Raw genomic sequence first — 21821 nt, forward strand, 5'->3', positions numbered from 1 at the left:
AAAAAACAAAACCAAAAACAATAAAAACCAACAATGGGAAAAAAAGGCCCTGACCCAAAAACAGACTCTTAACTGTGAAGAACAAACTGATGGTTACCAGAGAGGAGGTGGGTGGGAGAATGGGTAAAATAGATGAAGGAGATTAAGACTCCACTTATCTCAATGAGCACAAGGTGATGTGTGGCTGTGCTAAATCACTACACTGTACACCTGAACTAATATAACATTGTATGTTAACTATACTGGAAGTATAATTAAAAACTTAATAAAGAAAAAAAGGTAAGTTACTTTATATATATGACATTTCTATTTTAAAAAAGCAAAATATCTGTTTTACAGTAAAACCTTGACCAAGGCACAATCTCTCTGTGTTAGTGTTTCTTCATTTATAACGGATCATATAAGAGGACTAAAAGCACTGAACACAGGGCCTGACACACATCAGGGTTCTAAAATGTTTTTAGGATGGAGTGCCTGGGTGGCTCAGTTGTTTATGCATCTGCCTTCAGCTCAGGTCCTGATCTCCAGGTCCTGGGATCGAGTCCCATATTGGGCTCCTGGCTCAGTGGGAAGTCCGCTTCTTCCTCTGCCTCTCCCCCCATTCCCGCTCTCTCCTCTTCTTTCTCTCTCATATAAATAAATAAAATCTTCTTTAAAAAAAAATAAGAAAGAGGGGCACCTGGGTGGCTCAGTTGGTTAAGAGACTTCCTTCAGCCCAGGTCATGATCCTGAAGTCCCAGGATCAAGTCACACATCAGACTCCCTGCTGGGCAGGGAGTCTGCTTCTCCTGCTGACCTTTTCCACTCATGCTCTCTCTCTCTCTCATTCTCTCTCTCTCTCAAATAAATAAATAAAAATTAAAAAGAAAAAAAGAAAAACAAAAGAAAAAATTTTTAGGACAATAGATCATATGGCATTAGTAAATCAGTTGTATGGCATTCTGGAACACATTTTTTCCATATAAACAGGGAAAGAGGTTACCGCATGACTCAGTGGGTTAAGCCTCTGCCTTCTGCTCAGGTCATGATCCCGGGGTCCTGGGATCAAGGCCTACATGGGGCTCTCTGTTCAGCAGGGAGCCTACTTCCCCCCTCTCTCTCTGTCTGCCTCTCTGCCTACTTGGGATCTCTCTCTGTGTCAAATAAATAAATAAACAAATAAATCTTTTTTTAAATAAATAAATAAACTGGGAAAGAGAATTACATCTGGGAAAAGGTTTACATCAACTAGTCTGGAAATCAAAATTACCCCTAATAAAAATAATCCTGTGAAAAAACACGGTTTGCAATAAGAGTCACAAAGAAATAGAATATGCCAATATTCTGTTATTCAAATATTCAAAGAAGCAGAATATGCCAACCTCTCTGCATGTAGTCACTCATAAATGTCAATGATTAGCCATTTGTGGGTTTACGTATATTCTCTCCACTGTCATAAAAATTTTGCAAAATAGGTATTACCGCCTTTTTCAAAATCTTTAGGTAACCTGTTCAAACCTAAAACTGGCAAAGCTAAAATTTAAAACTAGGTCCATCTGACTCCCAAACCCATACAATTTATAGTATGTCACATTTCTAGAAATAAAGCAAAATGTTTTTGACACTCTTGGAGAGCAGCTGGAGTCTATTGTGCACGTGTACAGATATTTTTAGCTCAAGAGTTTCTATTCTGCAATTTCAGAAGATCATCACAGAACTGCAGTGGGGTACTACAACCCTGAACTTGCAATTCTAGTATTATTCTGATTTATATTTAATAGTCTAATAACGAAATACCATATGGATTCCAGGAGAGAATTCTCTATAATAAAATAGTACCTATAGCACATGTTGTAACTACTTACATTTCCTTGAGATGCCTTATTTCTTGAACAGTTTGAAAAGCAAATTCTTGTAGCTTTTCTGGGGCAAAGCTACTGCTTATTGCTTTTTGAAATACTTCATGAAGAACTGTACCAATAAGCATTTGGCGCGTGGCTGGATCAGAGCTCTATTTAAAAAAAAAAATCATACATTTTATTTCAAAACATATTAAAGACACGATCCCATATTTTATTACCTATCCTATTAGATCACCACAGCCAAAGTGCACAGGTGAGACAAATGTCAAAATATTAAATAACTTTTTTCTAGTGAGTAAAATTATAGATGATTTTCACTTTCAATTTTTTTTTTTTTTAATTTATTCATTTGAGAGAGAAGAGAGTACACAAGCAGGGGGAGAGGGAGAGGGAGAAGCAGACTCCCCATGAGCAGGGAGCCCAATGCAGGGCTGGATCCCAGGACCCTGAGATCATGACCTGAGCCAAAAGCAGACACTCAACTGACTGAGCCACCCAGGCACCCAACTTTTACTTTCTTCTATTCACAATTACTTGATTTTACAAGCATGTTCTTTTTAATCAGTGATTTCCATTTTGAAAACATTAAAAATAACCTATATGTAAAATTTCAATGTATTCTCAAATGCTTAACATATTATTTTCTAATTTCACTTTATAATCTACTCAAATAAAATGCAGTCATAGCTCATAAATTCATATAAGTAAAAGATATTATCAAACATAAACTTCAGGGCATCTCAATGGCTCAGTCATTAAGCGTCTGCCTTCAGGTTGGGTCATGATTCCCAGGTCCTGGGATTGAGCCCTGTATCAGGCTCTCTGCTCAGCAGGGAGTCTGCTTCTCCCTCTCACACTCCCCCTGCTTGTGTTCCCTCTCTCTGTGTCTCTCTCTGTCAAATAAATAAAATCTTAAAAAAACAAACAAAAACTTACAACAAAGATTTTTGACAAGGGAACTTGTCAAAAATGTTCCCTCCACTCAGAAAGAACCAGTATTTTAAAAAAAGACACCATATTTCTCAATTAACTCTATTCTTAGCCTAGACCTTCCTCTTAAAGATATAATAAAGCCACCAAGACACGCTTCAGAAATCTTAAAAATTAATTTACAGAGGACTCTCTGTACTATTTATGCAAGTTCTTTGTGAGTCCTAAGTACTTAAAATAGAAAGTTTTTAAGAATTAAAAAATATTCAGGGCTAACTTATAAAATGTAGTTAAAAGACAAGTTGATAGCCCTTACCCACAAATGAAAATATAAAGCTGATTTTTTAAAACTACAATTAATTGACAACTAAGACTATTAGAAAATGTCTATTTAGGGATTTTTCCTTCTCTTTTTTTTTCTTTTTGCTCAGCTGTTATTTTTGGATTTCTATATACATATAAATTGTATAATTTTAAAAATACCCTGAAAAGAAGAAATTTTTTAACAAATAAAACCCAGGTTCTTGGGGCACCTGGGTGGCTCAGTGGGTTAAGCTGCTGCCTTCGGCTCAGGTCATGATCTTAGGGTCCTGGGATCGAGTCCCGCATCGGGCTCTCTGCTCAGCAGGGGCCTGCTTCCCTCTCTCTCTCTGCCTGCCTCTCCATCTAGTTGTGATTTCTCTCTGTCAAATAAATAAATAAAATATTTAAAAAAAAAAAAAAAAAAACCCAGGTTCTTCAACAAATGGTACTGAAGCAAAGAGGGAGACATACCAACCAAACATAATGCAAAAAAATTTTTTTTGGAAGAACCTGGTTGGCTCAGTCAGAGAAGCATGCAAATCTTGATCTTGGGGTTGTAGTTTCAAGCTCTATGTTGGGATTAGAGACTACTTAAAAAAAATAAAATCTTGGGGCACCTGGGTGGCTCAGTGGGTTAAGCCTCTGCCTTCGGTTCAGGTCATGATCTCAGGGTTCTGGGATCAAGCGCCACATCAGGCCCTCCGCTCAGCAGGGAGCCTGCTTCCACACCTCCCCCTTTGCCTCTCTGCCTACTTGTGATCTCTGTCTGCCAAATAAATAAATAAAATCTTTAAAAAAATAAAAATAATTTAAAAATAATAAAAAATAAAATCTTGGGGCGCCTGGGTGGCTCAGTGGGTTAAGCCGCTGCCTTCGGCTCAGGTCATGATCTCAGGGTCCTGGGATCGAGTCCCACATTGGGCTCTCTGCTCAGCAGGGAGCCTGCTTCCTCCTCTTTCTGCCTGCCTCTCTGCCTACTTGTGATCTCTCTCTGTCAAATAAATAAATAAAATCTTTAAAAAAAAAAAAAAATAAAAATAAAATAAAATAAAATCTTAAGGGATGCCTGGGTGGCTCAGTTGCTTAAGCATCTGACCCTTGGTATTTGCTCAGGTCATGCTCTCACGGTCATATGATCAAGCCCTGCAAAGGGCCCTCTGCACTCAGTACAGAGTCTGCTTCAGACTGTCTCTTCCTCCCATGTGCTCTCTCTCTCTCAAATAAATAAAATCTTCAAAAAATAATAAAATCTTTTTAAAAAGGAAGAAAAAGAAAAAGATCTTGGATCTTTTGGATTCTGACTAATTCTAATAAAACAACTGAATAAAAAGATATTTTCTTGGGGCGCCTGGGTGACTCAGTCAATTAAGGGCCTGCCTTCAGCTCCGGTCATGCTCCCAGACTCCTGGGATCAGTCTGCATCAGGCTCCCTGCTCAGCGGGGATCCTGCTTCTCCCTCTCCCTCTGCCTGCCACTCCCCCTGCTTGTGTTCTCTCTCTCCCTCTGACAAAAATTTTAAAGCTTTTATTTATTATTTGAGAGAGAGAGAGCACAAGCAAGAGAAAGAGTATGAGCAAGGGGGAGGGGCAAAGGGAGAGAGAGAAGCAAACTCCCCACCAAGCAGAGAGCCCAGTTCAGGGCTCGATCCCAGACCTCAGTATCATGACTTGAACTGAAGGCAGACACTTAATCCACTGAACCACCCAGGTCCCCCTAAAAAGATATTTTCAATAAAACACATTACAGGGGCACCTGGGTGGCTCAGTCGGTTAAGCATCCAACTTTTGATTTCAGCTCAGATGATGATCTCAGGGTTGTGAGATGGAGCGTGTCTGGCTTGGCACTGAGCACAGAGCCTGCCTGAGATTCTCTCTCCCTTTCCCCCCACCCCCCGAACCCCGCAAGCACTCCCCTTCTCTCTAAACAATAAAAATAAGAAATGTGCTCGCTTCGGCAGCACATATAATAAAAATAAGAAATAATAAAAAGATATTACAGAAAATTGAGCATTATATTAATTTAAGGAATTACGATTCTTTGTATTATGTATGATAAAGATATTATATTTATATTTTAAATATCTTCAGCTTTCATTTACTTGCAAAATAATAGAATGTTTGAGAACAACAAAATGGACACATGGGAGTTTACTTAAAAAAAAAAAAAAAAAGTGTTATCAGGCGCCTGGCTGGCTCAGTCAGTTAAGTGTCTGCCGTTGGTTTAGGTCATGATCCCAGGGTCCTGGGACTGAGCCCATCAGGCTCCCTGCTTAGTGGGGAACCTGTTTCTCCCTCTCCCTCTGCGTGCCATTCCTCCTGCTTGTGTGCTCTCTTTCTCTGTCAAGTAAATAAATTTTAAAAAGAATTTTTTTTGAAAGTGTGAAAGTGCTCTGTAACTCTAATACCCGTAGAAACACCAGCTGTTAATATTATTCACCCTAAAAGTTTCACTCAAGACAGCTCTTCTCATACACCGAATACTACTGGCTATGCTTGTGCCAGAAATCAGCATGTCTGGATATAGAATCAAATATCCAAAATCTTCATCTATTATCCAAGTATCAGATAGGCAGTCTCCCTCCAAATGAATGATGTCCCCTGGCTCCACTGGTACAGAGCACCTACAAATAAAGCATAGTATACATAGTTTAGATTCCTACATTTAAACATATTAAAGAAGCCTCAAAAAGTAAACAAATATTTTATCTAAAGGAAGGGTATCTGTAAACTTTTGGGTCTTTCAAAAAAATCTAACACTAGGATGTAGTCTTTTGAATCTTCTCCTAGTCACTCTACTCCTTTCTACCTTTGAAATATACCTGAGAATACTCAGGGGTCTTCCTGAAATACCAAAAAGGAAAACTGCTTAATGTTAGCATCATCTAACACAAAAGCTACCAAATCTTTAATAGTGTTAATACATTGCTCCAATTCATAATTGGATTGTTTCAATAATAATTCTCTCATTCCTAAAACTTCTAGCGTATCTAGTTTCTGTAAGTCCTAAGGCATGAAGCCAAACCCAATGTGTTAAGCATAAAATATTTATCATTTTTATCTGGACAAAAAGCCTAAATAGACAAAATTAGACCTCCACTTTCTGGGCATTTCCCCTTCACCCCTCACAAACCATACTTTGCTTGAGTAGAGAAATCTAGGGTTTAAGAATGTTCTAATACTGTAATTAATTTTGCTCTTAGTGAAAAGCTGCAATCTTAAGACAAAAAGCACTGGGAAATTTTAGAAGTAGTTGCTTAATAAGGATCTTTGTAATGAATTTTCAAATGACAATAAAAACCAAGTTTCAGAATAAGGAATTTGAGATGCTGGGGTAACAAGCACAATTTCTACAAGAAATTAATTCAGGTTCATTTCTATTCCCTTTATTAACAATTAAATTATAGCAACATCCACACAAGCCAATGTGATGAGTTTTAAAATGGTCCCCTTAAGCCAGATTAGTGCTCAAAGTAACACGAAAATTACCAGTCATTCCTAAGGATACACAGTTCTTTATTTTCTAGTGACTGGGAAGCAGTAATGATTAGGTGTTTTTCATGGGTTCCTTCTTCATTCTGTACAATATTGACCGCTAACACCAGGTACCGGTTATCCATTCCTCCGTTCAAAACCATTTTAGAAATGGAAGCTTCCACCTTCTTCTGAAACCTGAAAAATATACAAACAAAACTACTTTAATATAAAATAAGTCATCCAATTTCCTTTATCTACAAACCAACCTTCTCAATTTTCTAGGTTTGCTTCTTGTAGAAAGCTTATCACAATGATCATTAGCTAAATAGGTAAAAATTGAGAGACTAAGGGCATAGCAGAATTCCTATTAAAAACCTTCCCAGACATGGGGCACCTGGGTGGCTCAGAGTGTTGGGCCTCTGCCTTCAGCTCAGGTCATGATCTCAGGGTCCTGGGATGGAGCCCTGTATAGGGCTCTCTGCTCAGCAGGGAGCCTGCTTCCCACCCCACCTCTGCCTGCCTCTGCCTACTTGTGATCTCTCTCTCCGTTAAAATAAAAAAACTTTAAAAAAAAAAACTTAAAAATAACTTCCCAGACATAATGCCACTTAAAACATGCTTATGATATGGATTTTTCCAAACACACTCTTACTAGGAGGAGCTCTCTGGGACATCCATAATCACGAAAATCAAGGATAAATTGAAAAATATTAAATAAATTCCTACCACTGGTGCAAACCTTACCAAAGTACAAGCAAAAGGAAAAGACTTGGACACTAACCCTTTTGTAAATGAAAGGGATATTTGTCAGGGAAAAGCATAGTGTGGGTGGTTTGCTGATGTCCTACTGCAAGCCACAGTCTTACATTAACCCTTAGGCCTACTTAGAAATCACTACTCCAAACTACTATTTCACGAAGAAAATCCTTCTATAAAATTCAGTGAGAAACAACTAGCCCCTACCTCGCAAAGAAAAGCAAGCTTAATACCTGTCATGTTCGCTCATTCCTTCACGGAGTAACTCACACATTTCTTATTTATAACGGGCAGGTCAACTTCACAACACTTTTATCCATCAATCCTTAGGCCGCCTGAAAACTGCAGAATTCTCTAATCGTTATAGAAAACACTAAGTCCCTCCTTAGTCTTTCCAGTTTGACTGCAGTCTTTGTCAGTGACAGTACAACTGAGTCCAACGTCGTTACCTCTATAATTATAACACCCAACCCTCGGCTCTCTTACTCTGTAATCGCCTCATTCACCTACTTCAGGAGGCCTCAGGCCATGAATTTCCCGGGGTCAGCTGGGACGCCTTAAGGATTTCGCAAAGGATAATGTTGATCAAAACCCAAAATGCAGGGACGCCTGGGTGGCGCAGTTGGTTAAGCAGCTGCTTTTGGCTCAGGTCATGATCCCAGCGTCCTAGGATCAAGTCCCACATCGGGCTCCTTGCTGGGCAGGGAGCCTGCTTCTCCCTCTGCCTCTGCCTGCCATTCTGTCTGCCTGTGCTGGCTCTCTCCCCCATCTCTCTCTGATAAATAAATAAAATCTTTAAAAAAAAAAAACCCAAAATGCAAAGATCCGTCAACAATAATTAGTATCATTATTAATTGAAAATAATTCCACACCATGATTATGGGTCAAGTTGTCCTCCTGACTAGTCCAAGTTGAGGGTAGAGAGCTCTCCTGGAGCAAGTTTCCCCGACTTAAACCTAGAGGAAAGCATCTACAGTTGCAACTTCCCTTTATGAGGGCGTTTATGGTGCCTGGCCCTCCCCGAATTCGGGTAAGTGATATCTAGAAAAAGAAATGAACCGTTAAGGGAGTCGTCTCTGGGCTCTGGCCCGAGCGCGGCCCCAAAGAGAATACTACGAAGCGGACCCCAGCTTTGCAAACTCCCCGGGAGCCCCGAGTGGGGTCCTTTAACCCCGAGCCCGGCTCCTCGGAGGCGCGGCGGCGGCGTCTCCCGCTCCTTCCTTTCAAATCTCCCGCCGGGCTCCCAGACCCTCCCTCCGCTCCGCTCACCGCTCCGCCGGCGGCTCAGCCTCTTCCCCGAGACTCTTCTTCAGCAGCTCCAGTTCTTCCAGTTGCGCCATGGCAAGCGCGGAAAATGCAAACTGTCGCCAGGTAAAATCAGAGAAACCCAGCAGCTCCGACGACAAAAAAAGAAGCGCGAGTTTGGGAGGCGCTGTGCGCATGCGCCTTCCCGCTGTGGCCCCCAAGGGACCTGCGCGAAAGAGCCCCCTCCTGGTCTGGCGCTTGCACGCGGAACCCCCCACTCGGTGGCGGGAGTCTGAACAAAGTCTTTACTCCCTTGCTTTCGGCTGTCGTAGACGAGAAATCTCCTAATCTGGCCCAGACTAAGTGCTCCCGCTCTTTCTCTTAGACACGCCAATCCTTGCTCAACTCACACTTTTAAAATCAATTGTCCAAACCCAGCCGTCCCTTGTTAGCTTGCAGAATTTTCCAATTTGGGGGTAAACAACCTCCCCTCTTTCTTTCTTTCTTTTCTTTTTTTTTTTTTTTAGAGAGAGAGAGAGAGAGCACGGGGGCGGGGGGGGCGGGTGGCGAGCAGGGAGAAGCGGACTCCGGGCTAAGTAGGGAGCCCCAGGCAAGCTGGATCTCAGGAGCCTGGGATCTTGACCTGAGTGGAAGGCAGGCAGAGGCTTAACCAACTGGGCCATCCAGGTGCCCCTGTCTTTGTTGGTTTTGTTTTGTTTTGTTTTAAAGATTTTATTTATTTATTTATTTGACAGAGATTACAATAGGCAGAGAGGCAGGCGGGGCGAGGGATAGAAGACTCCCTGCCTAGCAGAGAGCCCAATGCGGGGCTCCATTCATGGACCCTGAGATCATGACCTGAGCTGAAGGCAGAGGCTTAAACCACTGAGCCATCCAGGCGCCCCTCTTCTGGTTTAAGGTTGATTTATTTTATAAGGAAAAAGAGCTTACGGGAGCATGAGCAGGGGGAAGAGCAGAGGGAAAATAGATACAGGAGCCCCAGGTGGGGCTGAATTTTGAGGAGCCCCTCCTCCTCCTCCTTTTTTTTTTTTTTAATGTGGAAAACTCATTGAGAAAATAGAAGCTGTCAGATAAGAACTTCTTCATCAAGACACCACTAAATCTATAAAAGTACTAATATCTGTACTTGTTTTATAACCTATTTCCACTTTTTTCAACAGTAGACAAAGTCCATACTGATCAATGAACCACCCTCCTTGTACTCCTTCTCAAGGGCATTGCTTCTTCATCTATGACATCATTGGGTTTAGATATTAGTTTAAGTTTGAAAAGTTTTTAAGGGGCATTTGGGTGGCTCAGTCCATTAAGCCTCTGCTTTAGGCTGGGGTCATGGTCCTGGGTCCTGGGATGGAGCCCTGGATCAGAGCTCCTTGCTCAGCAAAGCTGCTTCTCCTCTTCCTCTGCCTGCCTCTCTGCCTACTTGTTCTCTCTCACTCTCTCTCAAATAAATAAAATCCTTTTTAAAAAAATTGTTAAAGGGTTTTATTTATTTGTCAGAGAGAGCGTAAGTAGGGGGAACAGAAGACAGAGGGAAAAGCTGGCTCCCTGCTTCTCCCTGCAGAGGCTTAATTGACTGAGCCACCCAGGCTTCCCTACCCCCAAAAAAAATCTTCAAAAAAATAATATACTAGGGAATATTTCTGAATATAATGTGTTAAAAATAATAAAATAATCACCTCATAAAGCTATCATCCAATTTTATTTTATCACAGTTTTTTAAGATTTGGGGGCACCTCGGTGGCTCAGTCGGTTAAGAGTCTGCTTTCAGCTCAAGTCATGATCCTGGAGTCCCGGAATCGGGTGCTATAACGGGCTCCCTGCTCACCGGGTATTCTGTTTCTCTCTCTGCCCTTCGCCCCACTCATGCTCTCTCTCTCTCTGGCTCTTGCTCTCTCTCAAGTAAATAAATAAAATCTTCTAAAAATAACAATTTTTAGAAGACTTTATTTTTTTAATTATTTTTTTCTCATACCCTCTAATATCCACCACCCAGCCACCCCATGCCTCCCAACACCCTCCCCAGAAGATTTTATTTTTTAAGGAATCTCTAAACCCAGCATGAGTCTCAAACTCATAACTCCAATGTCAAGATTCATATGCTTGTCTGATTGAGCCAGATAGGTGCCCCCATTATACAATTTTATTTATTTATTGTTATTTTTAAAGATTTTTATTAATTGACAGAAAGAGAGAGAGAGAGCACAAGCAGGGGGAGCAGCGTGTTCCCCACTGAGCAAGGAGGTTGATATGGGACTTGATCCCAGGACCCTGGGATTATGACCCAAGCCGAAGGCAGATGCTTAACCAACTGAGCCACCCAGGTATCCCCCATCATCCAATTTTTTTTTTTTAAGATTTTATTTATTTATTTGACACAGAGAGAGAGATCACGTAGGCAGAGAGGCAGGCAGAGAGAAAGGAGGGGAGGAAGCAGGCTCCCTGCTGAGCAGAGAGCCCGATGCGGGGCTCAATCCCAGGATGCTGAGACCATGACCTGAGCCAAACGCAGAGGCCCAACCCACTGAGCCACCCAGGTGCCCCTCCCATCATCCAATTTTAAAATAATCTTCATCAAAAGTTATCTTTTGGAGCAGGCGCCTGGGTGACTCAGGCAGTTGAGTGACCAGCTCTTGATTTTGGCTAACATCATGATCTCAGGGTCCTGGGACCCAGCACTCAGGGAAGAAGAGTCTGCTTCTCTCCTTCTCCCCCTCCCCAGCTTGTGCTGGTGCTCACACTCTCTCTAAAACAAGTAGATCTTAAAAAAAAAAAAAAGAAAGAAAGAAAGAAAAGAAAAGACAAGACTTTTAAAAAAAAGTTGTTTAAGGATGCCTGGGTGGCTCGGCCCTTAAGCCTCTACCTTCAGATCAGGTCACTATCCCAGGGTCCTGGAATTCAGTACCAAATTGGACTCCTTGCTCATCTGGTAGCTTGCTTCTCCCTCTGCTGCTCCCCCTGCTTGAACTCTGTCTGTCTCTCTTTCTCTGAAAAATTAAAAAACAAACAAACAAACAAAAACTTTTTAAAAATAAACAATTAAAAAGTTATCTTTTACATTTATGTTAATTCATACAAAAATTATGAGAAACTTCTTGGGAAAAAATGGAAAATGCTCACCTGGAATAGATACAGATTTTCTTTTTTCTTTTTTTTTTTTAACATTTTATTTATTTATTTGACAGACAATGATCACAAGTAGGCAGAGAGGCAGGCAGAGAGAGAGGAGGAAGCAGGCTCCCGGCTGAGCAGAGAGCCCGATGCGGGACTCGATCCCAGAACCCCGAGATCACGACCAGAGCCGAAGGCAGCGGCTTAACCCACTGAGCCACCCAGGCGCCCCCCTCCTCAGTCTCCTTTACTATCTCTTCATTTTCTGCCCAATCTCTAAACACTGAAAATTCTCAGAGGTCAGTTCTGAACAAATTTCTCTGTCGACCAGCTCCCTAGGTTATTTCACCTATGCTCATGGCTTTAAATACCATCTCTATCCCGCCAATTCTCAAATTCGTATGTATCGACTGGGCTTTTCCTCTGAATTCAAAAATCCAACTATATACTTGATAGCTACACTTTGAAATATTTAGGGGTGGAGGGGAAGTCTTTCATTATAACGTGGCCAAAATGGAATTTTTCATTTTCTCGACAGACCCATTATTCTTCCCAGTAATAGCACTATCTACCCAGAATATAAGGCCAGAAACCCAGAAGTTCTCCTGATTCCCTTCTGTTACCACCCGCATTCAATCCCTAGGCAGACCCATAGATTCAGCCTTTAGAACTTCCTTAAATCTCTTCATGCCTTTCTGTCTCCAAGGTCACTATCCAATCATTATCTCTATCGTAAAAAACATCAGCACACTTAAATGTGTTTCCACACTTGGCTCTCTGCAATTCAGTCCCTTTTCCCAATATTTTTTTTAAAAATTTTAAATTTAATATAAGTTTTATATGTAAAGATTTAAAGTTTACATTTTAAAAATGCACAGATCTTATGTGTACCAGTTGATGAATTTTGAAAAACGAGTTTAATTCAAACCCCTACTAAACAAAGAATGTGTTATCATCACTCTAGAAAGTTCTCTCATGCCCTTTTTCAAGCAATTCCTACATCCATCCCTGCTAGAGAGGTAACCACTAGTATGTTTTTGTTCTTTGTTTTCCACTACAGATTAGATCTGTCTACCCTAGAACTCCACATAAATGGAATCATATGATACACACTATTTTCTATCTGGCATGTTTAGTCATTTCTATACCTTTCAATATAATATGTCTGTTCAAATCCTTTATCTATACTTTTTTTTTTTTATTGTGTTGTTCTTGGGGTGCCTAGCTAGCTTTCTCAGTAGAGCATGGGACTCTTGATCTCATGGTTGTGAGTTCAAGTCTCATGTTGGGTAGAGAGATTACTTGAAAATAAAATCTTTTTTAAAAGTTAAAATAGGGATGCCTAGGTGGCTCAGTCGTTAAGCCTCTGCCTTCAGCCCAGGTCATGATCCCAGGGTGCTGGGATCCAGCCCCACACTGGGTTCCCTGCTCAGCTGGAAGCCTGCTTCTCCCTCTCTAACTCCCCCTGCTTGTGTTCCCTCTCTCACAGTCTCTCTCTCTCTCTCTCTCTCTCTGTGTCAAATAAATAAATTAATTAAATCTTTTTTTAAAAAATCAAAAAGTTAAAATAAAATTGCATTGTTCTTTTATTATTAAGTTACAGAGATTCTTTATATTCTAGATACAAGACTTTTGTTGCGGGGCGCCTGGGTGGCTCAGTGGGTTAAAGCCTCTGCCTTCGGCTCAGGTCATGATCCCAGGGTCCTGGGATCGAGCCCCGCATCGGGCTCTCTGCTCTGCAGGGAGCCTGCTTCCTCCTCTCTCTCTCTCTCTCTGCCTGCCTCTCTGCCTACTTGTGATCTCTGTCTGTCAAATAAATAAATAAAAATCTTTAAAAAAAAAAAAAAAAACAAGACTTTTGTTGCATAAGTTTGCAAGGATTTTCTCCCAGTCTGTGGCATGCTTATTCATCAATTTTTTTTAAGATTTTATTTTTAAGTGATCTCTACACCCAATGTGGGGCTCAAACTTACAACACCCAGATTAAGAGTCACATGTTTTTCTGACTGAGCCAGCCAAGCACCCCACTTATTCACCTTCTTAATAAGATCTTTAGACATAGAGAAGTTTAAGTCTTTCTGAAGTCTAATTTGTCCATGTTTCTTCCATGCTTTTTGCTGCCTGTGGCCTAAGGAGTCTTTCCTAACCCCTAACTAATGAAGATATTCTCCTCTTTTCTTCTTGAAGCTTGATTGCTGTATTTTTCATTTTGGTTCATAATCCATCTCAAATTAATTTGTGTGTGTGGTACAAGGTAGAGATTGAATTTCCCTTACCCACTGTGTGCATATCCAGTTTTTCCAGCAGCACTTGTTGAAAAGGCTTTCCTTCCCCATTGGATTGCTTTGGCACCCTTAAAAAGTCAAATGACAATTTAAGTACAAGTCTGTTTCTGCACTCTCTACTCTGTTCTTTTGATGTTTGTTGATCGTTATGCTAGTTCCTCAATGTTATAATTACTACAGTTTTATAGTAAGTCATATAGTCAGGTGGTGATGACTTTGTTCTATTTTAAGATTGTTTGGGGTATTCTAGATGTTTGAGTTTCTATACAGATTTTAGAATCGGATTGTAAATTTCTAGAAAAGAGCCTTCAGAGGGATGGGGGACTGGACCTGGGTGGCTCAGTCAGTTAAACGTCTGCCATTCAGGTCTTGATCCTAGGGTCCTGGGATTGAGTCCCACCTGGGGCAGCCTACTCACCAGAGAGCCTGCTTCTCCCTCTCCTCCCTGCTCGTGCTCTATCTTTGCCTCACGCTCTCTCTCAAATAAATACATAAAATCTTTAAAAATAATAATAATAATAGAAAGAGCCTACAGGAATTGTGATTGAGATTGCATTTGATCTATACATCAACTTGGAAAAATTAATTTCTTTACACTATAGTCTTCTGATTCATAAACATGGGTTATCTCTCCATTTATACAGATCTTTAATGTCTCTTAGCAACATTTTGTAATTGTCAGTGTAGAGCTCTTGCACATCTTTTACTAAGTTGAAATGTTTTATACTTTTGATGTATTATAAATTAAATTGTTGGGTCGCCTGGGTGGCTCAGTGGGTTAAGGCCTCTGCCTTCTGCTCGGGTCATGGTCCCGAGGTCCTGGGACGGAGCCCCGCATCAGGCTCTCTGCTCAGCAGGGAGCCTGCTTCCTCCTCTCTCTTTGCCTGCCTCTCTGCCTACTTGTGATCTCTGTCAAATAAATAAATAAAATCTTTTTTAAAAAAATTGTTTTTCCTTGTGTTCCTTTTTTTAACTTACAGATTTTATTGTTTTTTAAAGATTTTTTTTTAAGTAGTCTCTATACCCCAAATGGGGTTTGAACTTAAAACCCCAAGATCGAGAGTCACATGCTGTACTGATTGAGCTACCCAGGTACTTTAAAGGTTGTTCGTTTTTTGTTTGTTTGTTTGTTTTAAGATTTATTTACTTATTTGAGAGAGAGAGGGCATGAGTTTGTGGGGCAGAGAGAGGGAGAGAGAATCCTCAAGCCGACTCTGAGCTAAGCATGGAGCACAATGCTGGGCTGGATCTCATGACCCTGAGATCACAATCTGAGCCAAAACCAAGAGTCGGATGCCTAACTGACTGTGCCACCCAGGTGCCCCTAAAGATTTTATTTTTTTAAGTAATGTCTATACCCAATGTGGGGCTCAAATTCACAACCCACACAAGACTTCAATGCTCCACCAATCGAGGGAGCCAGGCACTCCTGAATTTCTTTTTTTTTTTTTTAAGATTTTATTTATTTATTTGACAGACAGAGATCACAAGTAGGCAGAGAGGCAGAGAGAGAGAGAGGAGGAAGCAGGCTCCCTGCTGAGCAGAGAGCCCGATACCGGGCTTGATCCCAGGACCCTGGAATCATGACCTGAGCCAAAGGCAGAGGCTTTAACCCACTGAGCCACCCAGGCACCCGCTGAATTTTTTTTTTAAGTAAGCTCTATGCTCAATGTGGGACTTGAACTCACCACATTGGGATCAAGAGTCGCAGGCTCTGCCTCTCTGCCTGCTTGTGATCTCTGTCTGTCAAATACATAAATAAAATGTTAAAAAAAAAAAAAAAAAAGAGTCGCAGGCTCTACGGACTGAACCAGCCAAGTACCCCTAAACGAAATTGCTTTTAAATTGTTTTTTTCAGGGGCACCTGGGTGGCTCAGTCATTGGGCATCTGCCTTCGGCTCAGGTCATGATCCCAGGGTCCTGGGATCAAGCCCTATATCAGGCTCCCTGCTCTGCAGGAGGCCTGCTTCTCTCTCCCACTCCCCCAACTTATGTTCCCTCTCTCACTGTCTCTCTCTGTCAAATAAATAAACAAATCTTTTTAAAAAATTGCTTCCGAATTGCTTCCTGATAGTGAATCAAAGTATGTATTTTTAGGGGCACCTGGCTGGCTCACTTGGTGGACCATGCAACTCTTGATCTTGTGGTTGTGAGTTCAAGCCCCACATTGGATGTAGAGAGCACTTAAAAATAAAATCTTTGACAGAAGCAGGGGCTGCAAATAAAAATGAAAATAAAAGCTTTTTTTAAAATGTATATTTTTACATTTACTTTATATCCTGAGATATAAATTCACTTATAATTTCTCGAAATTGTGCTATGGGTCCATTAAGACTTTCTACGTAAATAATCATGTCATCTACAAATAGAGGGAGTTTTACTTCTTCCTTTCTGCTCTTTATGCTTTTTATTTCATTTTCTTACCTATGTTCATTGGCTAAATAGAAGTTGTGACACTGGGTATCCTTACCTGCTCTTAGGAGGAAAGCATTCAATATTTCACCATGAAGTATGATGCAAGCTGTTGGGTTTTCATGGGTAACTGTTACAGTTATCTAATACTACATAAAAACAAAACAAACTTCCCAAACTTAGTGTCTTAAAACAACAATAATCTTTTTTAGTTTGTGAAATTTCAATTTGGACAGAGCTCAGTGGGGAAAGCTTGTTTCTGTTCCACAAAGCCATCAGCTGGGACTGAAGAACCTGATTTGAAGATGGCTTACTCAAATGGCTGGTAAGTTGAGGCTGGCTGTTAGTTTCTCTGCAGAGGCTGCTTGGCTTCCTCATAGCATGGTGGCTGGATTCCAGGAGCAAGAATTCCAAAAGAAGCTATCTCAGCACTGTGACATAACCTCAAAAGTCACATAGCCTTACTCCCACTGTAGTCCTAGGTGCACCAAGCCAAATTTAAGAGGTGAACATAGTCTCTCTCTCTCACTCTTTTTTTTTTTTTAAAGATTTTATTTATTTATTTGACAGAGAGAAATCACAAGCAGATGGAAAGGCAGGCAGAGAGAGGGAAGCAGGCTCCCCGCTGAGCAGAGAACCCAATGCGGGACTCGATCCCAGGACCCTGAGATCATGACCTGAGCCGAAGGCAGCGGCCTAACCCACTGAGCCACCCAGGCACCCATCTCTCTCACTCTTTTTAAAAGCTTTTCTTTATTTGACAGAGAGAGAGACAGCGAGAGAGGGAACACAAGCGGGGGGAGTGGGAGAGGGAGAAGCAGACTTCCCGCTGAGCAGGGAGCCCCATGTGGAGCTTGATCCTAGGACTCCCGGATCATGACCTGAGCAGAAGGCAGACGCTTAACAACTGAGCCACCCAGGTACCCCACATAGTCCTTACCTCTTGATGGGATGAGTGTTAATGTCACATGAGAAGAGCAGGTGAGATGGAATATATTGTTGGAAAATGTAATCTGACAAAATGCCCCCTATCAGATTGAGGAAGGTCTCTTCTGTTCTAATGTTACTGGTTTATATAATGAATCCATAGTGAATTTTCCAAGTACGTTTCCTGCATCCATTGAAGGATTTTCTCTTTTATGCTGTTATTACTGGAAATCACACTATTGACTTTAGATTATTAAACCATTTGGTAATCCTAGGATAAATTCAACTTGATTATGCTATAATAAACTTTTTATGTATCACTGGGTTTAATTTGCTAGTATGTTACCTACTTTATTTATTTAATTTTTTTTTTTAAAGTAATGTCTACACCCAACTCATCACCCCAGAACCAAGAGTTGCATGCCTGATTTGCTATGTTGTTAAGAATTTTTCCATCCTTACTTTTGAAAGACACTGTCTGTATCTTTCAGTACCGAACTCTTTAATTTCAGCTCAGGTCTTGATTTCAGGGTTGTCTTTTCAATTGTTCTTCCCATGTGCCTTATTTCTCCCCACTGAACATAAATTCTCCAAAAACATGGGCTGAGCCATCCTCCTTCAATAAACATCATTGGGCATCCATTATGGTGCCTCAACCCTGTCCTCCTTGTAGGGGATGAAGGCAGAGCTCAACCCTTGAGAGAACCAACTCAGGGGAAACAGGTAAACAAGCAGTTACCATAAAGTGTAGGACATACTCTATTAGAGAAATACCTGACCTTAGATGCTGTTGGACATCCAAATCAGACTGAAAGTACAGCTAACAGACTTCCCAAGGTAAGCTATCCATAATGCTAATAATGCCTGACACACAACAGGTGCCGAACAAATGGATGTTGAATACCCAGAGGGGAAAGAGGGTAAGATATTATTATATATACCTATTAACTTTTCTAACTCCATACCCTTGTGAGCTAGGAGTGGTACCTCACTTATCAATCTCTATGGGACAGTGGTCTGTCCCATTCTATAGATCAAAGGGCTATTCCCACAAAAGGCAGGAAGAGTAACAGTGGAAATCAAAACAGAAACAGTCAATCCTCAGTGGAAGATAACCTGGCAAGATACACTTTGGGTCATCAATCTGAAATAAATCAAATAAATATTAAATATAGTCATTATTTTAAATACTCTTACATTCTAACTACTTATGTTTAGCATTTGTGCTTCAATGAGGTGAATAGTTTTTTTTAATTTTATTTTATTTTTTCAGTGTTCCAACATTCATTGTTTATTCACGACAATGAACAGTTTTTTTAATAATGTGAACAGTTAAAAAGGAAAAATAATGGCCAAAATACAAATAAAATTTATTTTTAATATCCTATGTATTCTATAATAGACATAGAATGCAAATTTTTATTTAAAAAAATATTTGCAGTCCTCTTTTATTGATAACATAACTGAGATACTTATTTCATACATTTAAATTATCTTGAGATTTGATAACAATATTTAGCTACAATGTAGCCCAGAAATGAAAATATACAAAATAGTTTTAAGAACACATGTATTTCTACTTGTGGGTACACTTACAAATCATACAAAGATACATATTCATTTTTAAATAAAGACTTTGAAAATGAAACCAGTTCATCTAATTTTTACCAAGTTATGACAAAAAAATCTTTTATGCAAACAAAATTAAAACTGAAGCAGAAATAACACTTTCAACTTAGTTTTCTAATACATCAATTAGATGGTAACTAGACTTACTGTGATGATTATTTTGCAGTAAATACAAATATTGAATCATTACATTGTGCACCTGAAACTAATATATTGCTATATGTCAATTTTACCTCAATAGAAAAATTATAAAGTTAGAACAATTAAAAGTTTGCATTGATCAAAAAGAATCACATCAATTCTACAAATCACTACTTCTGAGTACAGAACCATAATTGTTCCCTTCTCATTATTGTCATGCTTACAATAAAAGATAAAAGGTAATCAAAACACAGTAAATGGAACTCTTATATTTTAAACCATTTTAACATAAAGAATAGTAATTAAATCATGTCTTACATTTCTACTTAAGGTTATATTGCACTAAAATTATTTTACATGGAAGAACTAGTTGATGTATCATGACAAAATACCTTACATTCTTTGACATACACATCTTATATTAATGGATATTTCACAGTCCACTTAAATAAATTTTCTAGTGTATACCAAATCACCTAACAAAAACAAATTTATAATGCTAATCTGTTTTGAGAGCAAAGATATTCAGTATTTATTATTACTGCCTTTGGGAAATACATTGACTTTTAGAAACAAATTTAAGTCAGTCATAGTACCTAGTACCTAGTAATAACATTTGAGCAATACCTGAAAATTCTTCATTTATTGTTGAGTTTCTTCAAGGCTAATTTTTAAATACAACATTTATTTTATTTAAAAACAAAGAGAAAAGTGTCAGTCCCTTTATGCAGTGGAGCAGAATTATGAGAAAAGAGATAATGAGAATAAGCTTCAATGCTGGCATCTAAACTACATATTTGTAAGGTTTTTTTTTAAATCTTCTTATTTTTAGTAATCTCGACACACATAGTGGGGTTCAAACTTATGATCCCGAGATTAAGAGTCACATGCTTTTCTGGGTGGGCCAGCCAAGCACCAACCCCTCAAGCTATGTTTTACATAACTTAAAAATTCAGTTTTCACCATTCTGCTGCAATATAACCAAGCCTATTTATTATAATCATAATAAACAATCGTAGAGTCTTTGAAAATCATGATTATAATTAAAGCTTGGAATTAAAGCATGATAAAGCTAATGGCAACCTCTTAAATCCCATTTTAAGTTAGTTCTACTTCCAAGTAACACTTTAAAATAGATTCAAATAACCTAACTGATTAGCCAGCATCAGCTTAGGAATTTTTTTCAATGTTCTAAGGTATAACATTTGGCATCAAAAAGCACAGTAAGCACTTCTGATTTGTGACGAATTAAAAAAAAATCAAGTACTAAAAAACCAGTGGTTCCTGTGACAAGGCAAATATCCCCCTTCAAGTAATGTTCCTCCGAAAATTAAAGTAACATTTTGTTTCTCCCTCTGAGATTTTATTAAGAAAAAGAAAACGTGATTTTCATTAGTTGAGGTGAAAAAACTGCTTCATAAGTTCATATGTTGTGAAAGCCACTGCTTGAGAGGGAACACAGCGAATATAATTAAGAGATAAACCACGATATAATCCTTTTCGAATTCCATGGTGTCCATAGACATACTTCATAGTCTCCCACATGGTACTGAAAGATAATGATTAAATGACAAAACCATTATACCCACTCATGAAGAGACAATTTCAGGAACCATAATAGCATTTTTTAAAAAGATTTTATTTATTTGATAGAGAGACACAGCATGAGCGGGGTCAGAGGGACAAGCAGACTCCCCGCTGAGTGCCATGCCTGGATGGATACAGGGCCCAATTCCAGGACACTGACATCATGACCTGAGCAAAGTCAGATGCTTATCCAACTGAGCCACCCAGGCGCCAACCCTCCCATAACAGCATTTTTTTTATTTGATACAGAGAGAGATCACAAGCAGGTAGAGAGGCAGGCAGAGAAAGAGGGGGAACCAGGCTCCCTCCTGAGCAGAGAGCCCTATGCAAGGCTCTACCCTAGGACCCTGAGATCATGATCTGAACCAAAGGCAGAGGCTTAACCTCCTAGTCACCCAGGCACCCCATAACAGCATTTTTAAAAGAAGCCAAAATGCCATATTAAATAGCTTTTGGAAGGCAAGTATAAAAACAAGCTGAAAATAATATAATAAAAAATTTTTAAGGGGCGCCTGGGTGGCTCAGTGGGTTAAAGCCTCTGCCTTCGGCTCAGATCCGGGATCAAGCCCCGCATCAGGCTCTCTGCTCAGCAGGGAGCCTGCTTCCCCCTTCCCGCCACCTTCCTCTCTGCCTACTTATGATCTCTCTGTCAAATAAATAAATAAAATCTTTAAAAAACAAGCAAACAAACAAAAACCCCACCAAGCTAAAAATTCACAATAAAGCAGCAGCAATTCATTCCAAACAAGTAGAAGCATTATATACAGAACTGCCAGGCTCATTAGTTCAATCTAATTTGTTTGGACTATGTCTGTAATATTTACTGGCAACACTATCTCATAATAATATCTGGACAACTAGTAAGACCATAGTCCTATTTCCCTACTCACTTTAAACATTACATTTCCTAAAGAAAATGAACAATGACAGAGAACTTACAGGCACTTTTCAAATTCTGGAAGAACAGTTCCTAACTGCATTCGCCGACGAGTTACATCAAATGGGTAGCTAGAAGAAAAAGGCAGGACTTAAAAATGATTTTTAGTGTTCTACTCAACAATTATTGACTACAAAGCCCTATATATTATTTCCCTAGAAAAGAATGTGTTCCTATTTTTTTTTTGTTTCAGGAGTCCGTATATAAGCCCATAAGGTCTTGCTTT

General features: G+C 39.7%; 2 protein-coding genes across 8 annotated transcripts in view; both read right to left on the bottom strand.

The window, feature by feature from the left end:
- The window catches only part of DNA2 (DNA replication helicase/nuclease 2), a 58670-nt gene extending 47225 nt beyond the window's left edge, over positions 1 to 11445 (bottom strand). For 2 of the 6 annotated variants that reach the window (XM_032313300.1, XM_032313299.1), the window contains exons 1-4: positions 8573 to 8989; positions 6560 to 6742; positions 5511 to 5694; positions 1845 to 1990 (exon numbers count right to left, since the gene is read on the bottom strand). In XM_032313300.1, the coding sequence (XP_032169191.1) occupies positions 1845 to 1990; positions 5511 to 5694; positions 6560 to 6742; positions 8573 to 8745 (686 nt within the window). In that variant the 5' untranslated portion in view covers positions 8746 to 8989. Of the gene's footprint in view, positions 1 to 1844; positions 1991 to 5510; positions 5695 to 6559; positions 6743 to 7536; positions 7909 to 8175; positions 8510 to 8572; positions 8990 to 11429 lie in introns of those variants that run through there. The other 4 variants (XM_032313303.1, XM_032313298.1, XM_032313302.1 and 1 more) reach the window with 4 other exon arrangements.
- A 7205-nt stretch (positions 11446 to 18650) lies between these two features.
- SLC25A16 (solute carrier family 25 member 16) overlaps positions 18651 to 21821 on the bottom strand; it is a 47050-nt gene continuing 43879 nt past the window's right edge. For both annotated transcript variants that reach the window (XM_032312973.1, XM_032312974.1), the window contains 2 exons: positions 21598 to 21666; positions 18651 to 20620 (listed from right to left, as the gene is read on the bottom strand). In XM_032312973.1, coding sequence (XP_032168864.1) covers positions 20464 to 20620; positions 21598 to 21666 — 226 coding nt within the window. In that variant the 3' untranslated portion in view covers positions 18651 to 20463. The remainder of the gene's footprint in view (positions 20621 to 21597; positions 21667 to 21821) is intronic.

This window comes from Mustela erminea, chromosome 14 (genome assembly GCF_009829155.1).
Source record: "Mustela erminea isolate mMusErm1 chromosome 14, mMusErm1.Pri, whole genome shotgun sequence".
Classification (NCBI taxonomy): domain Eukaryota; kingdom Metazoa; phylum Chordata; class Mammalia; order Carnivora; family Mustelidae; genus Mustela; species Mustela erminea.